The sequence below is a fragment of the Cheilinus undulatus genome, linkage group 22 (genome assembly GCF_018320785.1).
Source record: "Cheilinus undulatus linkage group 22, ASM1832078v1, whole genome shotgun sequence".
NCBI classification, from domain to species: Eukaryota; Metazoa; Chordata; class Actinopteri; order Labriformes; family Labridae; genus Cheilinus; species Cheilinus undulatus.
This window is the reverse complement of record NC_054886.1, coordinates 15023086-15041843: the sequence shown is the minus strand read 5'-3', so window position 1 is coordinate 15041843 and position 18758 is coordinate 15023086. Positions and strand designations below refer to the sequence as shown.

General features: G+C 37.7%; 1 protein-coding gene across 3 annotated transcripts in view; it reads left to right on the top strand.

Annotated features, from left to right (window-relative positions):
• rell1 (RELT like 1) overlaps positions 1 to 18758 on the top strand; it is a 41089-nt gene extending 22331 nt beyond the window's left edge. Inside the window, exons 4-8 of one of the 3 annotated variants that reach the window (XM_041780008.1) lie at positions 5722 to 5776; positions 11980 to 12228; positions 15413 to 15545; positions 17403 to 17446; positions 17533 to 18758. In XM_041780008.1, coding sequence (XP_041635942.1) covers positions 5722 to 5776; positions 11980 to 12228; positions 15413 to 15545; positions 17403 to 17438 — 473 coding nt within the window. In that variant the 3' untranslated portion in view covers positions 17439 to 17446; positions 17533 to 18758. Of the gene's footprint in view, positions 1 to 5721; positions 5777 to 11979; positions 12237 to 15412; positions 15546 to 17399; positions 17447 to 17532 lie in introns of those variants that run through there. The other 2 variants (XM_041780007.1, XR_005991490.1) reach the window with 2 other exon arrangements.

The window sequence follows — 18758 nt, the reverse complement described above, 5'->3', positions numbered from 1 at the left end:
CCACAGACTGTCCTGTGGGATGTACCCAGAGTTAATTGCAAACTTGTTGACGTGAAGAACGTGACCATCCAGCCTTCCTCTAAATGTAAACAAACACAGACTCTATTGGAGCAGTATACAGTGATGCTTGAAGGGGAAATAAATTCAATCAAAGCAATCATGATTGTAATCAGAACAAGTTAATGTGAAAATTGTAAGTTTTTCCTTTTTGGTTATTACAGCACAATTGAAAAAGCTTTTGTCTGTTTATAGCCAACTTAGAGTTTCGGCATTAAGGTGGAGACTGGGATTGGGCCGACCCCTGTCAAATTTCCCTCGACTCTTCATTTGGACAATTAAGGCCTGGCTGTGTGAACCATGCATCAATTAAAGATACGAGAGATGCACAGTATTGAATTTTTGACAATATTCATATGCTGATATTTACAGATTAATTCTAGCAAATATACTGATATTAATACTGATACTCAGACCCAAAACTTCAGTTCTTAAAACACAGTTCTAAATTGAAGGAATGAGGATGATCGTAGGTCTGTGGGTTCTGCCTGTCGCCTGTGAATATTGGCCCAGTATCAGTTGTCAATATCAGCAACAATTTTCATATCTGTTAATTAGCTTTTATAGCTAATAGGCGCTGATACCCAAATTATGCCGATAATATTGTTAAGTAAAATAGATGACATTTTTTTTTTTTTTTTTTTACATTTAATTGCTTTCTCTTTAATGATACAGCATCACAATAGTAGCATATTATCACACTTTTTCCATCCTGCTTTTCCATTGGACTGCTTTTTAGTTTCTTGTTTGCTGTAGAAAGTGTTGTCATTAATTATAATGTCTCATAGCACCTCTTCTCCTTGTACAGTTCTCTGAGACATTTTTAAAATAGCTTAAAAACACTGATGCAGTAGTTTCAGAGAACTGTTTATTTATTAACTGAATAAAAATAACTTTCTGTAGTAATAATAATGATCAATCACAGTATAACATCACACATTTGTTATATTTAAGAGAACTTTTTAGTAAAATTGACATTTTTTTATTAATATGGTACTTTAAAGACTACTAATGACTACATTTCATGCTACAAGAAGTTATTACTGTTAGAGGTTATTAAGAGGGAGTACTAAAAGGCAGTTTTAGCAACATTCCAGTTTGTAATCAGAACATGAATGGTGATGATCTATTTTCCATGAAGAGTAAGTAAAACTTGAAGCTGACTCATCTGTACCTCTGTAGAATCAATGTTTGTCGAGTTGGAGCTGTGAGTCACCCTCACAGGGTCAGTGGTGACATGGTGTGGTTTAAGATTCCTACTCTAAAAATACACAACCTTATAGGAAAATGACTGTTTCAGTTCTGCTGTCTCAAAGAAGACAGTGTTTCATTTTATAATATTAAACCCAGAAAAAGTATGAATAAACTACAGTGTCCTCATAAAGTATTCAAACCCCCTTCACTTTTGTTAATGTTGCAGTCTGATGCTGAAGTCCATAAAAGTCATTTATATCATCATTAATCTACACTCAGGACCCCATCATGACAAAGTGAAAACAGATTTTTGGATTTTTTTCTTTTTATAAATTTATTAAAAATAAAAAACTGACCAACTGACACTCTAATTTTACAACAACTGTCCTTCTGAAAATCTCTGCTATAGGCCTCCAGTAGTCTGCATTGCTGTCTCAACTATGTGTCCCTCTTATTGTATTTTTATTTATTTATTATTTAGTTTGTATTATTATTATTATTATCATTTTATATACATTTTAATTATTCTGTTTCAACATCATTTATATATATTGATATGTATACTTTTAAAAATGTATTTTTCTTTTTCTCCCGCTCTTCATCTCTCACCGTCCCTCATGTACTACTTGAGTATCACTCCTCTGTCTTGTTATTTCTCAACAATTTAAAAAAAAAAAAGAAAGATAAATAAATAAATAAATAAACTAAAATATTACAATGGCATAAGTAATAGAGGGGTGTGTGCCTTTCCAAATCCTGCCCAATCAAGTTGATTTACCACAGGTGGACTCAGTTAAAGGTGTAGAAACATCTTAGCAAAGATCAGGAGAAATGGAAGGAACCTGAGCAAAATTTCATGTGTTTTTGTCAATGCGATATTTTAGTTTTTTATTTTTGATAAATTTGCAAACATTTTTAAAAATCTGTTTTCACTTTGTAATGATGTAGAGTAATGAGAATATACATATATTTTTCAACTGTAGCATCAGGCTACAACGTAACAAAACTGACAAAATTTAAGGGGGTCTGAATACTTTCTGAATGCACTGTATTTCCAGGCTTCTCTAAGATGTATTTCCTTTTTTTTTTTAAAGAAATAATTGAGAATTAGTTTTAGGGCGTATGATTCAAATATGACACCCATAAATTGACAAAAAAAAAGCCAAAATGTCCCTTTTCCTTTATGATCTCACTTGCTGGCAATTCAAAGCGCAGAATAATGAAAATGATAATAATACGAATACAAATTTCTTCAATTTCAATAGGGTCCTCGCACTGATTTTGGTGCTCTAATACAAAACGTCTCTACCAGACCAGTATCAGACTATGTTGAAACAAACAGAAAACCAGAGTGGGAGAAGTGTTCTTTAAAACTGAGAAAATACTGCCATCTAGAGATAGTTTTAAAGTAAAACATTCAGCTGACAGCCTTACTCGTCCTCAGACAAGTTTTTATTGTCCTGACAGATGTTTCTGACATTCAAAAGAAGATGTAATTGGTGTCTGGTGTTGATTATTGGTTTACTTTGCATTAATACCACATTTTATTGTGTTTTCAAGGCTGAAACCCCTTGGAAAAAAGTGATTTAAAGTATACTTCAGTCTAGTTTTCAGTCATGGTCAATATAATTTTGCTTTTTTGGCAAGAAAACCCTCTTTATGTCAAAAGGAAAACAGATGTCTACAAAGTTATGTCTATTGAATAAAAGTATGTAAGGTTAAATTAGTGATTTGCATAAATATTCAGCCCCTTTAAAGTAACTCACCCAGTTCAACAAATATGCAGCCCACTGGTGCTAGTAGTCTCACAGGTAATGAAATGGGGATCACCTGGGTGCAGTGAATGTGTCTCAAGTGATTGTAGTATAAAGAGAGCTGTCTCTCGAAGGCCTAGCTGCCAGTTAATCAGTATTCCTGGCAACCATTACACCATGAAGACAAAAGGACACTCCAAACAACTCAGAGAAAAGGTATATTGAAAAGAATAAGTCTTACAGCAAAAGCTTTCCAAGGCACTGGACATCCCCCGGATTCTAATTAAATCCATCATCAAGAAATGTAAGGATGGCACATTTGAAAATCTTCCTAGATCAGGTCATCCTCACAAACTGAGTGACGCTGCAGGAGACTAGTGAGAGAGACTGACTAGAGTTCACCTTAAAGCATGTAGGAGACTCCATGGTCAAGTGGTAGAAATGTCTTTGGTCTGATGAGACCAAAATGGTGCTTTCTGTCCATCAGACAAGACACAATACATATTTGGCAGACACCAAACACTGCACATCACCAAGAACACACCATCCCTACTGTGAAGCTCGGTGGTGGCAGCATCATGATGTGGGGATGCTTCTCAGCAGCTGGCCCTGGAAGGCTTTAAAGGTAGAGGGTGAAATGAATGTGGCAGTTTATATGAAAATCCTACAAGAGAACTTTGGCTTGGGAGATTTTTTTTCCAGCAAGACAATGACCCAAAGTATAAAGTGAAAGCTGCACAGAAATGGTTTAAAGACATCAAGGTGAATGTTCTGAAGTGGCTGAGTAAAAGCCTGGACCTGAATCCAAAAGAGAATTTGTGGCTGGACTTGAAGATGCTGTTCACGCAAAATCCCTGTGCAATCTGACAGAGCTTGAGCAGTTTTGCAAAGAAGAATGGAGTAAAGCTGCAGTGTCCAGATGTGCAAGCCTGATTGAGACCTGTCAACATCTAGTTAATACTGACTTGAAGGCATTGAGTATTTATGCAGTCACTTAATTTACCTTGCATATTTTTAGTTGATTGACATTACTCTGGAGAAGTCTGTTTTCACTTTGACTTTAAAGCGCATTTTGTAATTTTTTTGTCGGAAAAAAAGTTACATTGACCATGATTTATTCATAAAATCAATAAAATGGTAAAACATCCAAGGTGTGAATACTTTTTATAGGCACTGTAAATAGTTAAACTTCGTCACTTGCGTGAGTCGGCACCATTGATACTAGTCGGTTAAACAATTAGTACCTTTCTTTTACCCAGTGTACCTGAATAATGGTTGAAGTTTGTGCTCAAGCTGTAATGCAGCTGCCCACCATTTGCCAGATCTTTCACCATAGACTCACTGTAGCGCAGCTAATTAACCCTTCTTTCTTCACTGCACTGCTTGGATGTAAAAAAAGAAAAGCACCAGAAATGGGTAGCATCTCAGAAGACCTGTTTGGTTTGGCAGAGTTTTAATTTGTCACACAGGATGTGATGACATTTTAGATCAATCCCTGGGAACTATAGGTATGCTTGGTAAGGCAAGGCAAGGCAAGTTTATTTGTATAGCACATTTCAGGAACAAGGCAATTCAAAGTGCTTCACACAGGTCATTAAAATACATTGACAAAGGGAAAAAGAAACACAATGATAAAATCCAAAAAAGATAAAAACACACATAGAAAGTTTTTTTTAAAACAGCAAAAAAAATCAATAAAGATAAAAACAGATATTAAAGTAAAAGCTACAGTGCAGAGTTCGAACAAAAATGGAAAATTAAAAAGGTAAAACGTTTTTTAGTCAAAGGCAGCAGTGAACAGGTGTGTCTTCAACCTTGATTAAAAGAACTCAAACTCTCAGCAGACCTGATGTTTTCTGGGAGTTTGTTCCAGATATAAGGAGGTACCCCAACAGAAGGATGCCAAAACCCTTAAAAGCATAGCTACTTTTCTTGGTTGGGTTTGGTTAGCTCAAGTGTGACTGACAGTTGTGTAGCAGAACTTTATTTTAAATAATTGGTACTTAAGTTGTTGAACTGGTGTAGCCTTTTCTAGCTTTTTTTAAGAACCATTGTACATTAATGAAACCACAGTCCTCCTAGGGCAGTGCTGTTGAGAAAAGATGACTAACACAAAAGCAAGTTCATTATACTTAAAGACTAAAATAATAAGAAACAATCATCAGGGTGTTTCTGTTAAACCCCCCTGTGGTGTCTGATGATGATACAGGGGGATTATAAAGAGGACAGAATTAGTCAGATGTCCTTGCATATTTGGATAAAATCCTAACATGAAACTCCTGTTTGAGTCATCGCTGTGTCTCCCCCTTTTTTCCTAAAGGTATGCACAAACTCCCGTTTCTGCATGCTTTTGTGCCAACAGTGAATGTATTAGGCTTAAGCCTTGGGGAAATCTGTCTCTTGGAGGAAATTATGTAAATGTACGTCTCAATGTTGATGTCTGACTTCATCTCCCCGTGCAAAATTCATGACCTTTATAATTTCTGAGTCATATTCTGGAGGGTTTTTTTTCTCTGAGGTTGTTTTGTGTGTGTGATTCGCTGTTTAATTGTGTTAGGAGTTAATCCGTTATCTCCCAATAAGCCCTGTGCTTTTGAAGTCACTGAAGCGTTTCCCGTCGCTAATTCCCAACACTACATTTATCTCTCCCTCCCTCTGCTCCCTTCCCGTATCTGCAAAAGTGTTTAACTTTCTTTCTCTCTCCCTCGTTTTTCAGCAAACTCAGACGCCCTGAAAGCCATGGTTCATGAAAACAGCATCGACTCTGACGGGTGAGTGTCCCCTCTTCAACCAGAAGATGGCAGCATAAGCTTTGTGAAAGCTTGCTGGTGTCGGAGCAGACCGCAACCAGAGTATCCACTGTAGATCAACTCTAAAGGCAATTAGGCCACATTTTTTTTCTGATACTCCTCCAGATTGGCAGGTTTGATTGAGAGCAAGCAGCTGGGGACATTCAAAATGCCACTGTGCTCCACTTTAGTGTACTGTGGGGTTTTTGCGGCATGTGGAGCAGAGATGTTTGCATGTTTACTTATTGATGTCAGAGCCAGAAGAACACTGGAATGACTTTTCTTTAAGATAAGCTAGAACTTAAGTGATCCCCAAGAAAATTCTGGCACCATACTACTCCTACAATACAGTCAAATTGAAGGACCATATAAGAGCATCAAACAATCATGACACACATAAAGCATTTAGTGTTTAAAAACACAAGAAGTGGGAGGCAGCCATAAGGAAAGAATGAGAATGGAGGAATTTTAGCAATGCAGTTCGCTGCATTCATCACCAAAAATGTCTACATACATTAAGTACCTCCAAGCATCTAGCAATGTCTAACCAGCTGAGTAGTCTCGTATTGAGCTAAGAGGCTAGCTGAGCCACATTGACACATAACACATATCCTCATTTTGTTATAAATATGTTTGCATTGAAAGGGAGATATACTATCAACTTTGTGGGGAAAGTGAGTATGATGTGTTGTTCGCTAACAAGCCTGTGCTACAAAACAGCTTTTTAACATTAGCCACTGTAGCTAGCTCCCGTTTGAGTAACAGTTTCCTTTCCACCATCCTTTGTCGTTATTTAATCCACACAAAATAAAAAAACATGACCAATCGAAGTATCGTTTGAGAGCCAAACAACCAGCTCTACTTCTGAGCCAAATGATCCAGATCTCTTAAAGAGACAGGTTGCCTCATCGGCTGGCAAAACATGGGTAAGATCAGAGTTTAATGTGCTAAACTGTGACAAACTGTGTTGAAACAAACCGGACTGCTTTGTGAAAACGGACCATTCATGAGTGTTGTGTGAAACTGCTCGTCCAGGCCTTAGACATAAGCTTTTTAATTCCTGCCTGCTGTTTCTCCGTGAGTTTTTTAAAACTTTTTTTTTTTTTTGGCCAAAATATTTCACTACTTTCAGGACACAGAAGTAGTTTAAAAGTTAAGAAGGTTGATATTTTTTCACTTTGAAAGCTTGACATAGTCGTTAACAACACAAAACATGGGCCTTTTAGTAGCATTTCTCTATGTAGAAATAATTTCCTGCCCTCTAGGGGGTGTTCTCCACTACTGCTCGACGTGGATGGAGAACCTACACTTAGGTAAATTAAAGGTCATCATGATGGGTTCAAGTGCCACAGGAAAAAGAAATTCAGGCAACAGGAAATGACACAAATGGGCAATTTCTTTATTTCTCTTACTAAGTTGAACTATCAAGCTTAGATTTAAAGACCTGAATAAAGGCCTTGATATATGAAACAGAGATGTTCCAATGACGGACGCCTCAGTGACTGCAAGAATTCCTATTTCTCTCCATTTGACAGGAAGTCACTGTTACTCTCATAAGAAATGTCTGACTGAACTATGATCAAATGTTCTTTTTATAGTTTTTGTTGTAGCGCCACCTACTGTGATAAGACAATAGCACCGTTACATAAAATGTCCGATCTTCTTTTAATTTTACATGATTATCAGTCCTTCCCAGATCACAGCCAAAATTCAGCATCATGCTTTGTCATACTGCCACCTACTGCTGACAGCCAGTACTATGTCATATACGAAGTGTATTATGCTCATTGACAGATGGACAAATTAAGACTCTTTTTGTGCCAGTTCTGTTTGAGTTTGTCCAACCAACTTGTTGAGCTAACAGTAGCTGAATTGGCATGTTAGCTAGGTAATGCTCAGTTATGACTTTAAGTCTTTTTATTTTCATTATTAAACCACTGACTAGAACCACATGTAGTATTGTGTTTGTTATAAATATGTACCATGTGCTCAAAAAATATGTAAAAGGAGTAACAACTGCTAAGCTAACAGTAATAGCTAATAGGTAAAAGCTAGCTGCAGTGCTATCCAGGATATTTTGCTAAAATATCTTTTACCCTTTAAACTAATGTAGGTGTATTTTTTTTTTACATTTTTACAAAAACATTTGAAAGCAAACTTCTTTAAAACAAGCCTTCACCATTAGACCAGCAGCCAATAGTACAAGCTAAGATTAGGCGTCTTTGCTTTGCTGTGAGATAAAAGGAAGATTGAATCGGGCGGATAGACAGATTGGAGGAGGAGATGCCTGTGACAGAAGATGAGTGTGAGCAAATCGAGTTAGCGGCGTATGTTTTTCCATCTCTCTCTCCTCCTGTCATCTTTTTTGTCCCAGCGACATATTGTTCAGGGAGGAAAAGAAGGGGGAGATAAAGGCAGGAAAATGTTCTCTTTTGTTGGGAGAAAACTGTGTGGATAAATGGAAGGAGTGTATTAAAGATTAGGTTTTGAGGTTTTCTGCTCAGTCACACTGGGTGTGCTGTAAAATCTGCAAACGCACACATTTCCCCCCGCGTCGCTTTCATGTGTTCAGCTCCCTCAGTTCTCCCTCCAAATCTCTTTTTTCACATATTTCTCACCAGATTCCCTTCACTTTTTGCTCGTTTTGTTGCCTATCTGTCTTCTTTCTCTCTCTCTCTCTCAGTTTCAAGCCAGGTTGGGCAGTCTGCCAGTGGATCACTTAGAGAAGGTGGAGTCGCGGGAGAAGAGGGGTATTGGGGGGGTAATTTATGGGACACTTAAAGAGGGGAGACAGACAGGCAGGGAGAAAGGAAAGAAAGAAAGAAAAGAGAGTGAGGGAAAAAAGAGAGAGAGAGAGAGACGGATGGAGAGTGACTGTAGTGTGGCCAGGCCTCACTATCTCTCCCTCCAGATTTGGTACTTAACTCGCCTCAGTGCTGCTCTCCACGTCAGTACTCCTCCAGCCTCCACCTCTTCTCCATCCCTCCATCCTTCATTCCCCTTTCCCTTTGTCCACAGATGCGGCTACATCACTTCATCTCCCCTTTGCCATGTCGGTTTTTCCCCCTGTCATTCTCGCTCATGCTTGATTCCTCTGCTCATCAGAAAACACCCCACTATACACCAGAAAAGGCACCTTTTACAGTGTATATACATAAAAAAAACAAGGGCAAATTTATGCATCACACATGCAAATACTCTGATTGTTTACCCTAGTGGTTCACATGCAATGTTTACTTGAACATTTGTCATAAGGTTGTTACCACTCCCTGTAAAAACACATTATTTGTACAGTAACTTTAAATACCTAAAAAGGAATTCCAGAATTATTGTTTTTTACAGGACAAAGACACATTTGAGGAGAAAAATCTAGAAAGTTGCTTGGGTTTTGTTGGAACTGATGGTTCACTCGAAATGGCATTACAGTAATGTCCTTTTCTAGTTGGATAAGGTTCCCACTGTCTGATTATAGACTGTATAAAACATGGACATAGTCTCAGTCTCATTGGTTTCTGAAGCCTGTTGTTGAGGCCCATTTGTGGTGGTCACCTTTTAGAAATGCTGGCTCATTCTAACTTGAATTTCCCTAATATAGCACCCACCAACCAACACTTTGAGTGTTAAAGAAAGTTTGGTTTATATTTGATTCACAAGAACATGTTATGATATGTAGCACCTATCATTGGGCAGGAAGCGGGTACACCTAGTTTCAGTCAGTCACAGGGTTTGACATACATAGGGCGTTTCCACTATCACTTTAGGCTTTGCCAATCCAAACAAGCCGTGCTGGTTTACTTTTCCATCACCAGTATGACCGTCCAGAATGGCTTGGATTGAAGCAGATTGGATTGGATCTCATTATAGCGCCTCCTACTGCCGACAGGAATTCACACAACTTGGCCTTTTTTCATTCCTCTTACCGTGCTGAAACTATTAACCTCAAATTTTGAACTGAAGTCCTTAATATTTCACCACTACATGTTTCATTAATGGACACTTCACTAGCGATGGCGAGCATTTCAATGACTCGCCAGTTTTACAGGAAGTTGGTGCAACTCTCTTGTTGCTTTGTCATACTGCCACCTAATGTTGGCAGCCAGTATTATCTCATATACAAAGTGTAACATGCTAATTATTTTTGATTCTGTGACTGTTCTGAAAGGATTTACTTGGTTTCTCTGCTGTTCTGCAGGGGTTGCAAACACCAAACTATTGCTACACATTCACTGTTGTGACACAGCCCTCAGTTCTGCTTGCAGCCTGAGTTGAACATACTATTTTTTTAACAACTCAGAAACTGGAAATTACATTTCTTAACATTTAAAACTCTACATAAAAATTACTTTGTTAAAAATTCCAGGTGGCAAAGACCCTGTCCACAGTTTTCACAAGCTATTGAGTGAATTTATCACAAACCACACAAACTACCAGTCCAAATTTTTGTGGTTTAATTGATTGGCAAGACAAGTTAGCAATGCCCCGCCTCATTCTAATGTTACATCATCATACAGTAGAATGAGGTTAGACATTTATGTTCAATAAAAAGTTAGACAATGGGGATAGATAGTGGAGGAAGTATGAGGAAGTAGCTAAGTAGCTAGTAGTAAAAGTAGATATTTTCTTTATATTTTTGGATGCACAGTGGATCTATCCGCTTGTCAAAGGAAAACACCGGCATTTCCTCTGCCAAGGAGGAAGAGAGCAGCAAAGGAGATTGGTGGGTATGGGTTCATGAAATCCTCAGGCCAAGACAGGATTTGGGAGAGTTCAGCTCATCTCGGGGCTGTGGCTCCACAACCACTGCTTCCAGGTCTACTTAAGGCCAAGCGAGAAGCCTGTTAAAGAGAGTTGCATCAACGATCACAAGAGTGAGGACAAACTTCAGGCAGCTGATCCCGCTGACAGAGGATTTTTATTGTTGTGATCTTATCCTCCCTCTGATCCAAGCTTCCCTCCTGATGGATGAACCGTGGTGTTGTCACAGAGTACTGTGTCTTTTAACTTCCATACAGGGCTGCAAATGTGACCTTGAAAGCCCTTTTAGCAGTACATTTACAGAAAGGTGGCCGTTTCTGTTGTTGTGAATGAATATCGGCATTCAAAGTTCCAGACGGTGAAAGTAAGACGACCCCTGTTCTTTCAGGCAAATTTGAAGCAGAGAATAAACTTAAATCAGGGTAAACGGTATCTTAGGTGTCTGCCTTCATGTTTTAACAATGGTAGTAACAGTGTGGGGAGGCAGAATTTTAAAGGACTGAAAGTTTTCAGCTGCAGCTATCTTGTATTAAATAATGGCTTTTCATATAACCAAAGCTCTAAAATAGTTGGAGCACTGTGTAAAAGGTAAATAAAAACAGAATTCTGTTCTTTTGTGACTATGATATGGGTTTATGAGATCTGCAAATCAATTCATCATGTTTTTTTTTTTTACATTTTACACAGCATCCCAGCTTTTTGTATTTGGGGTTGGGCAGAAATATCTGATTTTTAAATAAAAAAATACATCTTGCCGAAGGATTTGGACTAATATCTTAATGCGGTCTGATGCTGCTGTCAACCACTTAAGTGTAATAAAAAGCCCCAACAGAAGAGGGCAGACTCTTAATGCAGAACTCAAATGCTATCACTCTTTAACAATCCCATGCCAGGTGTCCATATATTTTATCTTAGCATCTCTCTGCTCAGTTTGGCTCCTCAGCACTGAAGACACACATTAAAAAGGCATACTGTAACTCATTAATGCCGTTTGTCCCTTGACAGGCAGGCAGCAGCACATGCACATTGTTTATTAAATGTTTATGTGAGGGAGCAGAGACTCTGTTTACTCCACCTGTGTGTGTAAACAGTGTGAAGAGATGCTCTCCTGGGTTATAAATCATTCACACATACTGCATCTAAAAAAAGAAACACACTTTGGAGATACACACTGCAAGACGTGTAAGGATACGGCATGTTTGTCGTCTTTGGACAGCTTTTTTATGTTTCATTTTCGGGGCTTCTTTTATTCTGTTGACCCATTAAATATTGCTTTCTTCCTTTTTTTCCTTGGTAGCATAATTTTTCTGCCAGAAAAGGCATTCAGGAGTAATCATGATCAAAAATTTACATCATAATTAATTATACTGTACTATGTATTACAAGAGGGTGTAATGTTTAAGCACTAATATCTCCCTCTCTGTTTTCAGTCCTCCATTAACTCCAACTTCCCCCGGCACCCCGACTCCACCGATGACTCCCGTATCACCAGGCGCTCCTCCGGGAGCCGCCAAACACACCTGCAACCACCTGCACACCATCGGCGGCCTGGGGGGTCAGAAGAACATCTGCACGCGCTGCAGCCAGAAGAAATGGCCGCTGATGAGGAGGCCGTCGGCACGCAAGGCCGAGCAGCGCCGCAGCCACCATGGGGAGGTGACGGTGCTGGCCGTGGGCAGGTGGGCAGGTGTGTGTGACTGTGTGTGTGAGTTTTAAGGAAGGAGTTCTACCTGTTGATGAAAAAAGTCAACACACATCATGTAAACATTAACTCAAAACAATCACTGTTGTAGAAGAAAAATCAACATTTAATTACACAGACTAAGGTTTCTCTGCACTTTGACACCAAACTAGTGACCCTGAAAATCCAGGCCTGGGAAAGTAGAGGCTGCTGGGTTAGTGCTATGAATTTTTATGCAAAGCTTCAGTGGTTAACTCGTGTTTAAGAACCAAACATTTCTATTAATAATTACACAAAAAGAAGAGGTTCACACACAACAAAGACAGGGCGATACCTGACAGCTCTCTGCAGAGTAGCTGGTTTTCTTTGGCAGATGTTTACAGCTGTTTGTTGCATAGAGAACCACAAACCATGAACTATACTGACCTTTTCTATACCTTCTTTATTATCTTTAAACAACAGGCTTTAATCTGCCAATATTTGAGATTGGCGTCGACAGGACTAGCCTTTAGTTACATTTGCACAGCATTGGTGGTGAAAAATACCTCATTGTTATTTATACAAATATATATAAACTATGTTTATAATATATATTTAAAGAGTCTGGAATAGTATTTCAGTAGCAAGTCACTCTTTTGATTTTGACAGTTTAACAGAGCCTGCTGTCAAAAGAAAGATGCTCATCAAAATAATCCCTAATAATAACATTTCAGGCTAGAAGTAAAGGCCTTTAACACATCTGCAAATGTTTTGTCATCTTTATGTCATCTTTTATTTTGCAATTATTAAAACATATTATATGGTATGGATTAGATTAGATTGAAAAATGGATCATATATATGTTGGTTTTAACAATAAAAAAAGCCTGAAAGAATAATTTCTGTGTAGACAGAAAATACTTTTATGTGTGCTGAAGTGGTGATTGGTAAATGAGACCTAGCATTTGAGTAAAAGTAAAAAAAAAGAAAGAAACTTAATTGTTGCATATTAAACCTAATGAACATTAAAGTTTACTAGCTTCAACTAAAGATAGTAGTTTGTATGTTAAAACACTCAGCCAAGGGCGCCGGTTTAGCTCTGTTAGTAGAGCAGACTCTACCTCCATGCACTGGTGCCATGATAGATTCTCAGTCCTGGTGATATTTGGTGCATGTCTTCCCCCACTTTCTAATTTATCTCAGTGGTATGATCAATAAAATATGGAAGACCATTTCTGCCAAATAAAAAAGGAAAAAAAGTGAAAGTACAGCAGAGATAAAAGGTCAAAACTATGAGTTTAAAAGTCAAAATTATGTGATAAAGTCAAAATTATGAGATAAAAAGTAATCATTATGACATAAAAAGTCAAAACTATGTGATATAAAGTCCAAATTATGATAAAAGTGAAAACCTCAATTTCATAATATTGACTTTTTAATCTCATAATTATGACTTAGGATTCTTTTTTTTTCCTTTTTAAATTGTCATACTTCCACATTTTTCTTTTTTAATTGGCGGAAATGGGCTTCCATTATAAAAGGCAGAAGTCCTCCAAAATAATTTTTGAAAACATATAGGAGGGAAATATAGGAGCCAATGACATCACCGGTCTCTACCCCGTCCGCTCCAACGCTTCAGTGATATAAAATTACCGAGCAGTTCATCTCAGTACAGTCTGTTGTTAGCTGATGTTACATGCTGTGTTTTTGTTCGTTGTAAGGTAATTTTCCCAAGTCTATCAGCCACAGTGGACTACAGGACATAATGGAAAGATCTGTGCCAGAAAACAGTAAATTTAATCCCTAAGTTTTGTCTCCCTGCTCTGGCATAGCCAGGAAGCTGTGCTCTGAGCAGAAGCAATTTTAAAAATTTGAGTCGATCTTATTTGTCATGAGTGGGTGTGGCTTCGATTTGTTCAACCGACACGCCCTAATGATCCTAGAGCAGATTTTGCTGCCACATTTTTCATGATTTCAAAGAGTTTTTTTTAAGACTGAAATTCGGCTTGGTTTTTCATAAGACAGAGGTCTGTCATACAAAAAAACTACCTAAACCTAAATCTTAAAGATGCCCCAAAGGAAAGTCCAACAAAACTGGCAAGTTCTCCATATCTTGGCCATCTCTGAATCCAACAAAAAGTGACAAAGGTACTCAGAATCTACTAGGAGAATGGCAAACTCATTTACCTTCAAATCCAGTAGAAGAATGACTAAATCCATCATCTTTTATGAGTGAAATTTGACACTTTTCAGTCCATGTAAAAGGCTTCAAGTATTTTAAAGGTTACAAAAACTAGTGGACAAACATCTTGCTTCTAGTTTCCTCAAAACATTAAAAAGGTTCTCTGAATCCAGCAGAATAGTGAGCAATAATGGTGAATTTTGGGTTGTTTAAAGAGTTGAAAAGTTACTCTGAATCAAGTAAAAGAATGGCACACTTCATCCTCTTTCAAAGCATCTAAAGGTGCTCTGAATCCGGCAGAAGAATAGCAAACTGCCTCTCTAAACTGGAAACAATATAGACATAAATATTAACTCCGCATAGCTGTTGCCAAAAAAGCTTTAATTTGAATTGCAACCAGCATTTGACCTTAAAAAGCTGCATGCTGCCATTATATGACATGACTCTGATCTTAAAATTAAAGAAGACATCCTCAGCCCATCAGTCAACCTGTGAACATGCACAGCCTCGTCTCTGTCATGCAGGGATCCCCCTCCTCTTTCCTAACATCCCACCGTGAGCTGATTGGGATGCAGAGAGGCTGCTTTCATTTTCAGGCCTAGATGAATGGACGTGTACTCACAGGGTCAACATGACCTGGATACGAATATTCATTTGCTGATTTAATTAAAGCTGCTGGAGTGTGAGCGTGCATGCAGGGGTGAATGAGAGGTGTAAACTACAGGTGAGAGCCAGAGTGAGGCTGATACCCACTGAGTCACAACTGCACTCATTTAAGGATAGTTTTCTGTTTGTATGTAGGCTATTAAAAAAAGAAGAAGCAAGAGCATGGGCTAACATGTTCTCTTTTATTGACCTAGAAAAATAATTCCCTCTTGGTTCCTTTTTGAAAAGTTTCTTAAAAGCATTGAACAGTAATGGCTGTCCTTGGTGTATTAATTTTCACACTGCAGTAAACCGGAACTCTCTTTTCTGCCTTTCTTTTATTTCAAAATCTCTCCTGTTTTTAATTTCTCCCTTAGGTTCAGGGTGACAAAGATTGAAAAACCAACAAGGGAGAGGCGGACTCTGCTGATATCAGACTCTAACGGCAGCGTTCCTACTTCTCCTGTCGAGGCGGAGCCAAAGAGCCGGACCACGTCAGAGTCTCAGCAGGTCAGTATCCTGAGTGTCTTCACTCTGTATCCCTCATTAGGCTGCTCTCTGCCAACACACGATGTTAAATACATTTGTGTTTAATGGTTGTCATTCATCAGATATGAGAGTTTATTGTCTTTGATGATTAAACTCTTGAGCATTTTTCTGCTACACAAAGCTAACAAAGCACACTTCTCTGATGAAGATTAGTTTCATATATATTTTATAATGAGAGCCTGAATTAGATGCAATCTGGTGCACTTTTGAAGATCTTTTAAAATAGTTAATAGACTGGCAATATTTTATTATGGAAATAAAATTAAACATCCATTAGCCCAAGGAAAAAAATCAAGTCACTGATGGGATAGGATAATCATTTAGTAGTAATTGAGTTTAAAAAAAAAAAGTTCAATTAAACATGATTTTGAGTTTTGCCATAATCCTCCAGCTCTATGGGAGAGTATTTAGCCAACTATTTTATTTTTGCCTTGATTTACACACAAGTTGGAGCACAACTTAATTGAATAATGGATGTGCATATTAATAATGCACAACCACCTCCACTGTAAGACAAGCTAACAAACTCTGTTGATTGAGAAAAGGAAAAGAAAATCAAGAAAATATTCCTGTCAGATTCTCCTGATGCCTCATCATCTCCATCTTTCCTTGTTCCTTGCCATTCTCACCATGAGCGACTGGGAGGAAAGACGTGACAGGACAAAAACAGATCACCTACTGTGTTGCACTGCAACCATTGCAGGCTGTTAAGACTTCTTTGGAAAGTTGAGCAGAATTGTTAATCTGGAAAATAACTAATGTAGACATCAATATCATACACACTGTGTGTGTTATAATCTGGTCTTTTCCTTCCACATGCGAAGGTGTACACTTGTTACCATGTAAATATTATCATTATTTTTATTGCAAATTTGGTTGTATTGTATTTTTGTATTGTTGGCACATTTTATTTCTACTTTTGTTAAATATTTCTAGTTCCTGTCTGTCTCTTATTGAGCTGTTGTAATGACCAAAATTCCCCTGATGTGTGCTTAATGAAAAATTATCTTATCTTATCTTATCTTATCTAAACTAAACTGCAACTTCTGACAGGAACAGGTGCTGTCGAATTTACTGAGTATCACTGTATTTCAGTGAGTCATTTTGTACATGCACTCCTGCACATTTTTTTTATGTATACTAGTAATAAACATTGTGTTTAAAATATTACAGCCTTCAAAGCTGTCTCCAACCTGTAAGTCATGGTGTCAGATCACACTGATGTCACAGTGCAACACTTGTTTTAATAGTAAATCGAAAAGCCAAGATCCTAGAACACATTTCTTTTGTATTTTTTTTATTCCCAAAAGACCAGGCATAAGAATTGCTTTGCATTGGCACTACTAACTTACTACCGCCCTACTGGAGATAACATGGCCTCTATAGATAATTATAAGCTTTATAAAGCTTGCCCCCCCCCCCCCCACAACATCAAACTTGAACCCTTAAAAAACTTGAGGTACTTTCTAAGTTTATGAACTTTGTTGCACACTAGACAAGGTTGATATGTTGACCTGTGATGAAGGCAATAAAATGACCCAATTTCAAATCAAACAAAAAGCTTAAAAGGCTATCAGGTACAAACATTCTTGTTTACACTGAGTCCAAAGAATCAAGAGCAGCTTTTATAAATGTGGCTAGGTCATTTCAGAGATCAGAGCTTGGTTTTAGGGTGGAGAGAGATTAACCTCATGATTCAAAGATGTACCAATTACATACATAAAACCTATTTTCAGATTTGGAACACTTACAACATCCATTTTTGTTTAATTTCACTGTTGGCTCACATGTTGACTTTTCACTTTTCATTCTCAGCAGGAGCAGACAGAAGACTCAGACAAAGAGAAACGATAGAAATCAAGGTAATTTTTCACTTTATAAGCAGTTACGTGCATGTGCTTTTGCCCTTTTTATGTCTCAATGATAAAACAACAATTTTGTTTTGCAGGTTTTACAAAAACAGGACAAAGAAAACATATTGACACTAATATAAACCCAAACACAAACATTCAAACATCAGCACAGGAGGAGAAAAAGAGACATCCCTCCGTGTTCCAGCGCCGAGTGAGCTCAAAGTGCTGCTGATGAGGGTGACAGTGGCAAAAGTGACACGCACAGTCACACAGGCCAGGTATTTACAAGCAGGGGGATATCATTCCATTTTCCTCCTATATTACACGTATAAAGTGCCTTGCTTTAGCTCATTAAGGCAAGGCAACTGTTTGATGCTGCTGAACTATGTTGTGTGTACATAAGAGAGTTTCATCAACCAGTTAAGTGATAAAAAACACCCAAGAAAACCTGCTCAGCTTGTCTGAGATTAAATATTAGGTTGTCATTCCCAACCAGGAAGCAGGAACAACCTGATTAAGTGGTCACAGAACCAGGAAGTAGACTGCGTCAATGCTCTCGACAAGCTCAATATCCTGTTGTGACGTGAACATGTCAGCATTATAGCGGCACACGTTTCAGACCAGTTTCTTCAAATCTGACCTCCTAAGAAGAAGAGAATAAGGCATTCCAAAAGATTTTAAACATACGGTTCACTCAGTGTTTGTCCCTTAAAGCGACAGTGTTATTAATTTAAAAACAACACAACCTAGTCTTCGTATTTTCATTTTGCACGTGTCAGAAAATCCAAACCTGTAAATCTACTTGTATTGTTTATCTTTGCCCCTTTGCTGCTTTAAACATCACATCTGAATATCATCAGCGTATAAACCTATCTAGTTTAACATTAAAGAAGTCTTAAATGAATGTACATGAACCCTTTACCATCAATCTGAAGCCATATCATGATTTAAAAGGTTTGAAATTTAGTGGTTTATAAGACTGAGAAGCTTCTTAAGAATTAAGGGAAACGTAAGACTCCTGTTTTGGGCACTTAAACAACTTAATGAAGTCACTATACCTCGGCCTTAGCTGATTTGATTTTTTCATAAACTATCTTATGTGAGTGACTAAGCTTTCGAGTATCTTTTTAGTAAAGACATATTCATCAAATATGTATTTTTCTCAGATATTTGGGTCATTTTAGACTTTTTTGTGTCAACTTGTGAATGTCATATAGTGCCTCATTTTTTAAAAACACTGTTTTATAAGTAATAACATGGGAGTTTGCTTTTATTGTTGTGTAATGAAAAAAGTAAATAAATATGACTAATACATATCATA